This window comes from Rhamphochromis sp. 'chilingali', assembly GCF_963969265.1.
Source record: "Rhamphochromis sp. 'chilingali' genome assembly, chromosome: 6".
Taxonomy (NCBI): Eukaryota; Metazoa; Chordata; class Actinopteri; order Cichliformes; family Cichlidae; genus Rhamphochromis; species Rhamphochromis sp. 'chilingali'.
In genome coordinates, this window is record NC_137933.1 from 23,261,847 (window position 1) to 23,271,542 (window position 9,696).

The following is a 9,696-nucleotide window of genomic DNA, read 5'->3' on the forward strand; positions in this document are numbered from 1 at the left end:
TAGCTATAAGTCTAAGACTTATAACTATATAAGTCACAATCATAGAAAGTGTTTCCTGGAAGTCATCACTTAATGAGTACAGAGTAATCACTGACAGCGCAGGCAGAAAAAGCATGTGAACTTCTCTCCTGCTGTTTTCTCCAAAAGCTATTTGGAGTAAGGTGTTCCAGTTACTGAGGTGCTCTAATAGAAAAGAATCGGAAAAGAAATTGTTTTGGATGAATTTCCCTGAAATTCTAACTGTTTAGGTCTAATCTCATTATACGTTTTAACATGATTTACTCCGTGGCCAATTTTTCTCTTACAAAATTGCTTCCTTGAATTATTTTGATTTCTAAAGATAACTGAAGTAAGCATGACTTGTATGAGAAACATGCAACTTGGGATGGGATGGGATGTTTTCATTGAGTAAATCATAGTATTCCTATGTGATATTCAACATGTACATTTTATTAAGTTTTTCTATTTTTCAAGTGTTCAAATGTTTCAAATTTGTGAGACCACTTAAATGTTCTACAACACGTCTGGAGTTATTTTTTATGGATCAAAGAAAAAGATTTACCTTTAAGAAAAAGAGCCTGCAGATCACCAGCCCCACCAGCAAAACACCACCTGTTAAAGAGGAACCACCATGTTTTAGAGCTCCTTTGCTATCTTATCGCCTGGATGCCCTGCAATCAGCGAGGGAAAAGTGAATATCAAGAAATTTTTACAGGAGGATGACATAGTAGTAGTCCACGGCCAGAAGGTTGGAGGAGGTTGGTGATGCAGTAAGACATAACAAAAATATAAATATAATAACATTTTTTTTTTAAAAAAGAGAAAAGAATAGAATGGATAAAAAAGAAAATTTGTGTTTTGAAATGTCAACTCAGAGTTCTGACCTTAAACTAACTGAAATGCTGTGGCATGACCGGAAGAAGGCTTTTTGGTCAAGACACCCAGAAATATTCATGAGCACAGCTGAACAGTTTTGTAGTGAGAAATGGTTGAAAATCCCACCATGTCATTGTTTAACTCTGATAATAAGCTACAAGAAACAAATGATGGCGATACTGCTGCTAAAGAAGGTTAAAAAAAAACCCACACTTTTTACAGATTGCACTGCAGTTGCTTGATGTATTCACTAAAGAACAACTATTTGTTTTACAAGTTTACTCATACTACATTAGTCTATAATCGTGATTTAAATGATAATCAGACCCGATTTTATCACTAATTACTGGAGAAATTCTGGTCATTGTAAAATGTTCTCAAAAACTTCCTTGCAGTTGTCTTTAAAAACTGGATGAAAAAAACATGGCTGTCTACAAACAGAAAGGCGGGGGAATACTGTATTATTCTGATATCCTGAGAGTGCGACCTGGTGATTTACTCCAGTCAATGAAAATTAATGGCAATCTCATCAATGTACCTGCCAGTTCCTGACAGAGTAAATGCCTGTTTTAAATGGAAAAAGTCACAAACATTACACTCATGTGCGATTTAAAATCTAATTTCAGTGTAATCTTCCTCAATGAAAAACCAAGGGCATTAAAATGAAGTTGTCCTGGTCCTTTTCATTACAACAGCACAATCAGACAAACAGTGAGGGAAATGACAAATAGATGAGGTGGAAAGTGGAAATGCTGGTTTTTCTATATCTTATCTAGTAGCAATGGCTGAGGCGTTTGAAGCCACCAAGAAATACAGAATACATACAAAAAGGTGAATATTTTGTAAGTATTTTGCAAAGTGTGCATTATTTATTGTTTTTCAACCCTTACCACATTTTTTATAACAATGGAAACAGTTTTAACCACGTGTCTCAAACTGTGAGCTACTAGAATTTTTTCTCTTTTTTTTTTAAATGTATGAATGATGAATTGCTGCTACAGTTTTAAACAAAGTAAAATAAAGCAAACTGATTATTATTGCACTGATAGCTTCTCTTCAGCATTTTAAAATACTCGTGTTTCACACCCTGTGGAAATTCTGTCATTACCGTTTGGTCTACAGAGAAACTAAAACTTCTATTCCTCTGTTCAGACTATCATAATACATCTAGAGCCGATTGGAACTTTGATTGCAAGCACCTCTTTGAGCTACTCGTGCAAAGGTTTGGCTAATGCATATCTGCACAGCTGACAATGAATCATTTTGTTATAGGCTTCACTGAACGAACAGCTTGGCTGCTGTTGCTGAACTTTTTGTTCGTGCTCAGGGGATACTTTCTGTAAAACAGCTCATGTTTCTATACAGGTTTTCACTGGCAAATGAATGCAACAGGTTAGTAGAGAAAACTGGTAAATGTAGTTTTGCAATGAAAGAGATGCAAAATCCCAGATTAAAAATAACCAGAAGAGAACTCAGTGACTAAAAGTTTTCTAAAGAACAATACAGTGCATGGTCAGCATCCTGTTAAATTACAGGCAGATATTAGCCTCACTTTGAACCTCGTATGTATTACCAATAGATTCAGGTATAACCATCCATTCACCACTTGCAACAATTTTCATTTTCAGAATTTGGCAGGAGAGCAGATTGCACTGCAAAACTCGTGCTGAACTTCTTTCTCAAAAATACTATAAGGCAGGTTTTTAATATTTCCTGTATGCTCATGCTGCTGCAAATAACCTAGAATCTGGGAGAAATTCCATGTATTCATTGATGAGGCTTGGCTATCTAAGCTCACAAGATGTACTGAGAAAAAAAAAGTATTAATAGAACAAAAAAAATAATACAAATAAGAAACTCCCAACTTCTCACTCTAAAAAAATTTCACACTCAGTCCTTGTCAAGAAATACCTGTGATTGGTCAAAGACTATTGTGAAAGGCCACATTTTTCTAAAGCCTGAAAACTGATGCAAGAGGAGATGCTGGAGTCTAAAACCAAACACAAAAAAAGATCTATCCATGTTTTAACTAATGAAAAAACAGAAAAATATGGTGAATAGTAAAAAATCGTTTGTAAGTCTTTTGTAATTAGCAACATTTTTATTCTTTCAGCATTTTGAAAGTAACATCAGAAGAGCAAGTAAATCTTACCCCTGTAACCCAAATCTATGCTAATACATGCGAGGCTCTTACTAAGGCTAGACGAGCACTAAATATTGCCAGATTCGTCTATGAAAGCGTAAGTCCAATGTTAAACTAGCCAAGTATAAAACAGCTAAAGCAAGCAGTATAATCTCATATCACAGCCTGTTTTCTGAAAATTGTTAAGTCTGTGTATTCCTGCACAAGGGGATGTATTCAGAAGCATGTGCATGGAGCGTGCTGGTCAGAAACTATGGTGGTGAATTCTTCAAGATCTGACCTGAGAGCTCCACTTCTGCTGCTTACACTCCATTAGTGCTTCGATTCTCTGCTCCCATTTGCACCAGGCACCCATTACCTGCAGCTGACAAAGAGAAAAGATGGTGTCAATGTACTGCAGAATATTACAATTCAAATGACCTATACAAAACAGCACAAGTGCATGTCTTTGACATTTGATATTTGGTTCTCATCCTCTGTATATGACTGACAGCGTTTGTTTCAAACGTTAATACAATTAAATCCGATTTGAAAACAAACAAACTTAGCACATTTGCGTTTGGTTGATTATTTCTTTGTTGTAACAATGCTTCTTTGCAAGAATCTGGAAAATGCATTTGTAGGCATAGAGCAGAGTTGAGTATGTGGGTTGTGCCCATTAAAATCTTCTCTGCCAATGCCAAACAGCTTGTTTGGTGTCATTTATTGGATTAGATGATTGACGTCTGAAGAAACGGAACATAATGGCAATTTAATATTTTATTCATTTAACAAACAGGGACATATGGAAGAACCATACATAGCCACAACAGTCTGGCACCTCCTCCACATGCTGGTGACCAGCTTGGTCACACAATGCTGCTCGATGACGTTTGTTGCAAGTCAGCGAATGTTTTTGTGCTAGTCACTATGGCTCAAACAGCATGCCCAAGCTGATCCCACAAGTGTTGAGTGGGGTTGAAGTCAGGACTGGAGACAGGCCATTCAATCCTCTTCACTCCCAGATTCTGGAGGTAGTTTCTGATAAACCCTGCCCTGTGGGGACAAGTGTTGTCATCTAGGAAGATAGAGTTCGGTCCAAGACTGTGGAGATATGGGATTTATACTGGTTTCAGTCTCTCATTTCGATAAGTCTCTGCATTGAGATTGCTGCCGAAGATAGAATTTGGATTCGGTGCTGAAGTTAACGTTCCCCCCCATGTTTAGGTGTCAGTGCACATGTTGGCAACACCAGCACAAAAGGGCCAGATAGTGAGAGGCAATGGCAGACCTCCTGGCAGTCCTGTGAGACCGGAGTTTGGCTGTGTGCACTCTTTTCTGGGTTGTCTGGGTGGAGACTCGTCGGCCATATTATCTTGCAAACCTTGACTGTAAATCTATAGAAGTCTGCCTAGGGTTCCCAAGTTCTGAGAGGGTGAGGAAACAGTCTTGTTGTAGTGCTGTCTTCTTGGGACACTTTGCGGCTTGTCTCTGACATCCCCTGTTATATGGAACTTAGCCTTCATTTTGGAGATGGTACTAAAGCTTACTCCAAGTAATGCTACAACTTGGTTTTGAGGAACTGTAGCTTGAAGTTGCCTTATGGTATGGCCCTAACCAGGTCAGTCAATATGATGTTAAGATGTTTGGCAATGGCAGAGACGATTTGGCAAGTTTTTCATGAGTGCAACCCAAACACTCAACTCTGTTGCTTAACCCATAAATGCATTTTCCTTACAAATGTGGCACCATTTACGGGGAAATAAACAGGCCTTTCAACAGTATAATATTTATTCCCATGAAACATTTTTACAACAAAGATAAAAAAAATTCTTTACTTTTTGTGCTAAGCTCATAGTATTGATTTCTATTTATTCTACCGTAACCCTATAAAAACTGATTTCAAGTTTAATTCAGTTTAGTTCCTAATGGACATAATTAAATCTACAGCAGCCAAGAATCTAGTGAGCAAAAAACGCCAGAATTTCAAAATAGACAGCCTGCAGTTCCCCTACACCACTAACAGATCAGCCCAGGCAGGTGCTTAATTTGACTAAAATTGAATTGGTGGTCAGATTTCCTTCTTTTTTTAATCCAGTCTTCCAGATGAAACTAATCTGCTTAATCAACTGGGATAGGCCAGTGTAGCGAGTCGTGACTTACACCGTCTAAAACCTAAAAACATACCCCAGAGGAGCTGCTGGAGTCTGGATTCCCTCTCAGACTACATGAATTAAAATACGTTTTATCTTTTTTTGATGAAATGATGAATGTGTTACATGTTTTAATTCCAGAAACAAATGACAGTATGTTACTCATATTGTGTTTCAATGAGAGAGACTAAAGGATTTGATAATCATGAGTGAAATGGTGGGGGATTATTATGGTCAATGATGGCTGTAAGAGTAGTATGAAAACAAAGAAATTACGGGGAGCAGGTAAAACAAACAACAACAACAACAACGTTTCCAGCTGAAAACACTTAAAGTATGACCATACAATACAAACAGTCTGTCTCCTGAAGATTAGCAACAAGTGAAACAGTCCCCTCAGAACAGTCAGCGAATAAGATATTTTTTTTTTCTTAAATTTGTATAGTTTTTTATTTTTAGAGGTGGCAAGAAGCATTTTATTCTCTATGGCTTAGAGAATAAAACCAAAGGCATCCATAAAATCCAGAAAGTTGGCTGCATATATTTGTGAATTTGACTATTTGCCAAAATGCTTGTTGATTCCACTGCTACGGTATATATCTTCTATATTATATGCAACTGTTTGTGAGAAAAATTGCACTCTGCATGAATACATTTAAATTTAAAGTTAAAAAAATTTGCATTCTTAAAATAACGTGCTTTTTAGTCCTATAAATATACAAACACTTTATTTCCACAGCAAAGCTACACAAGTCTAGGTCAGATGACATCAGAAAACTGCATTTAATCAATATGAAGCAACAATGGGATGCAAATTATTCAATGTGCTTATCGAAATGTTGTTCTTCTTTAAAAAATGACACAGATAGGTACATGAAGCATAATGGGTTTGAGTCTGAGGCCTACTGGGAAAAAAAATTACACAAAAAACCTTTGCTTAGCAGGGAACACTATACCTGACTGTGCCGCTCCTGGGCCTGCTGAGTTGGACTCTGTAGCTGCTTCTAATTTTGCTGCATACGACTGTTCCTCTCGAGATCCAGTCAGCTCTCGTGTAGGTCGGGCAGCAACTGAGAGATCCTTGCTTCAGGATGTCCAGCTACTAAACCACAAAGGAGGCAGGGCGCCGAGAAGAAGGGAAAAATCAATCGAGTGCACAGAGACTACACTGTCTGTGCAGCCAAACTGTTCACTCTGTAGCTAAGGCTAAAATGCACCATGGTTCCGATTCTCCAAGGTAGATACTCACATGCAGGCAGAATCCTGTGCTTCTTGGGCAGGCCTATGGCTTTGCTAATTCTGTCATGACTATAGCAGAGGATGAAGCTTCATTTTCTTATTTAAATCTAATGCCTCTTTAAACAAACATTTCAAATGCACACACCGAATTAGTAAACAATGCAATCCAATGGCTTAGATGGAACCTTAGTCGCTGCATTGCCTTAGTCTTCAAAAAGGACAAGGCTAAAACTGTCTGAGCAAAGATTCTGTCACACAAAAGATTTCTGAACAAAATAACTTTTAGAAGATAACACAACAGTGTTTAAGTGTAACAATATGTGGAAATCCTGAAGCAACACACAAAACACAACTGCTTCAGCATGAAGTCTCGCAAGGATAAGACAGACTGTAAAACAGGACACAAACAAACATTTCCCTGACCAGTAAGAGTGGCAACCATATTAAACAGGCCGCTAATTAGTATAACCTTCTTGTGCTAAATCACAAGAGGTGAAGGCAAGGAGGGGGGAGAGAGAAAGAAAGAGAGAGAGCAAGAGAGTGAGAGAGCAAGAGAAAGAGAGGAAGAGGAGGGAGCTTGGGTGAAAGGAAGGGAGGATAGCAAACGGAAGACAAACAAACCTAGATCGTAGGCTTTAGACCAGTCTGCCTGATGCTGCTGCAGTGTCGCTGATGCAGAGGGAGTCCCAAGCAAGATGGAGACTCAAACAAGACCCAGGACAAACCATACAGAATACTCCATGAAACCAATCAAAAACAAGAATTAAAAAAATATTTTATCCCCATTCCTTTTTCTCGACGAAGCTCTGATCTCATCTCACTGTCCATTATTGCTTCTCGGAACAAGTCAAACAAGTCTGACGGTTATTCCTAAATTAAAGATAAAAATTATGCAGAAATCCATTTCACGAAATCGCTTAAAACGTGTCTCATCCGTTAGCACTCTCTTTCTGTGTGCGATCCACACCGATAACCCTGGTCTTGCTTTCTTTCTCTCACAATCGCTCCCTCTCTCTCTATTCTCCCCTCCTAAACTGATCAATACTTCATTTAAATCATGACATTAGCACACTACTACAGGAAAAAGAGGGCGAGAACAAATACAAACGAGCATCTTATTTTAAGCGACACAGTAAAGGATGTTTTATGTCCGAGGACTTCAAGATATGTTGAAAATATAATGCGAAAAACCGAGTACATGCAAGAGTATGGGTTGTACTGCTGTTTTGATTTGAGGTCCAGAGCCTCACACTGATCAATACACATTTAAATTGAGGCTGAGAGAACCATCACAATATCTCATCTCATCAGAACAAGGCAAACATACTATCCCAATTATCATCTCAAATGACTAGTGTCAGGGGACACCAGTCGGATGCTGATAGAGGCATATTTCATATTTATTCAGCAGAATTTTTACATTAGCACCTGAGCGCATAATTGCCTAATATATATGCACACTCACACTTTTATCTATTCACATAATTCACAATGAGCACAATCAATACTGCCCTTTCCATACTGCACCACACTCATAAAGTGCGTCTGCATTAGATCATATAATAAGCCGTTCACAAAACCCCAAGCAAGACTGACTAATTTCCTGGCGCTCACTGAAATTGTGAGCCATAGCAACTGGCTAATCTTCCCGTGCGTCATTAAACCCGGATATTTACCTGAGCAGCCTCGGAGTCACGGGCCTGATGACAGGAGCAGCACATGCTGTTTCAGTCTGTGGACAGTCTCATCCCTGCTGAGTGGCTGAGCAGGGGACGACCAGATCCGGATTTCTCCATTCCGAACATGGGTGAAGAGAGCCGAGAACACAAGAAAAAAGAGAAGAGACAGAGGCATACCGTAAGCCCAACACTAGGCGGGATGTGGTAGAAAGCCAAAGTCGATCAGTCAGGCGAACAGCACTTACATATAGTCTGGCGCCAATGTTGACCAATGAGCAATTAGGTAGACAAGACTAAAGTTATTGATCGGGGGTTCAGGCTCTTTTCTCTGGGCTAACTAGCCTGCCTGAGGTTGTGTGATGGCTGCTACAGATGTGGACTACAACACAGAGAAACACAGTACAAGAGAAAGTGGGAGGAAGGGCAGGGCAGGTCTTTTCCTCCCCAGGCCTTAAGCCTTTGAGTTAGACAACAGACATAATCATTTAGACTGCTATTGATTGCCACAGGCTTAATAAGGCTTTGCATCAAGCAGTCACATACAAAAAGAAAAGGCACTTAGAAGAATCCAAACATCCAATCAAAGATATTATAGAAAGCAAACAGCTACTGTCTAATAAGTTACCTTCAAAAGACTTAGCTTCAAATTGATAACATGACAGTACACCTTTACCACATTCAGGATAACACCGCAAGATGTAAATGTATTTTATGAACTTCATAATATCAGTGGAGCTTTCCCACAAAAACAGATGACATAGAATCTCAGAGGTATTTCAACAATGATATCATTTTGGCCTCTGTACACCACCGCAGTGGATTTTAAATGAAATTGCCAAGATGTGATTAAAGTGCACTTTAAGCTTTAATTAAAGGGATTTAATGAAAGTATTACATTAACTGTTAAAAAAAACCTACAGACATTTTATATATAATCCTAGAGTTTCTAATTTTTTCAAAAGTAAAATATAAGGATTGTTTTAAGTAACTAGATTACAATCTTTTGCAGTCAATGACTGCCTGAAGTCTAGAACCCATGCTGGATTTCCGCCAGTAGTTTTCACTTGCTATAAAACCTCTCTATTTACATTAATGAAGACATCTACTAATCGTAGACAATTGTGATAATTATATGCCTTAAAGTGTTCTATACTTTGACGGATGTTGTAAAGGGATTTTTCTTAATCAAGGAAAGAATTCTGCGATCATCTAGTTTTTAGCCGTTTTCTCCACTGTATCTTTTCAAGAAGGTACCAGATTGTTGATTTGGGTTTTCAGCCTAATCATCTCTGCCATCACTTGCATCCACATCTATATTATAACCTCCTACTGAGGGTTCCAGTGTAAAGCTATGAAAAACAAGTTCAACACTTTGAATCAACTCTAAATATTCTAGCATCTTAATTAATAACAGAATAATGAGGGAACCGGTCATATGTTGCCATAAAGCTCTCAAACCCCTTGAACTGGGGCTGGACCATATCACAGCTACCAGGGCGAGAGGTGGGGTACACCCATGGCCATCTTGACTTACTGATCCTAAAATCGATCTCATCACTCTCATACCTTTCTGATCTTTTAAATTGGTACATTCCTGCAAGATCACTGAGGTCTGCGGATCAATTGC

At 38.5% G+C, this 9,696-nt stretch overlaps 1 protein-coding gene across 1 annotated transcript in view; it reads right to left on the bottom strand.

Moving 5' to 3' along the window:
- The window catches only part of LOC308398243 (uncharacterized protein), a 62,551-nt gene extending 54,103 nt beyond the window's left edge, over positions 1–8,448 (bottom strand). Inside the window, exons 1-4 of the mRNA XM_080884772.1 lie at positions 8,315–8,448; positions 8,067–8,180; positions 6,108–6,253; positions 3,300–3,383 (exon numbers count right to left, since the gene is read on the bottom strand). Coding sequence (XP_080740898.1) covers positions 3,300–3,374 — 75 coding nt within the window. The 5' untranslated portion in view covers positions 3,375–3,383; positions 6,108–6,253; positions 8,067–8,180; positions 8,315–8,448. The remainder of the gene's footprint in view (positions 1–3,299; positions 3,384–6,107; positions 6,254–8,066; positions 8,181–8,314) is intronic.
- Between the last annotated feature and the right edge of the window lie 1,248 nt (positions 8,449–9,696).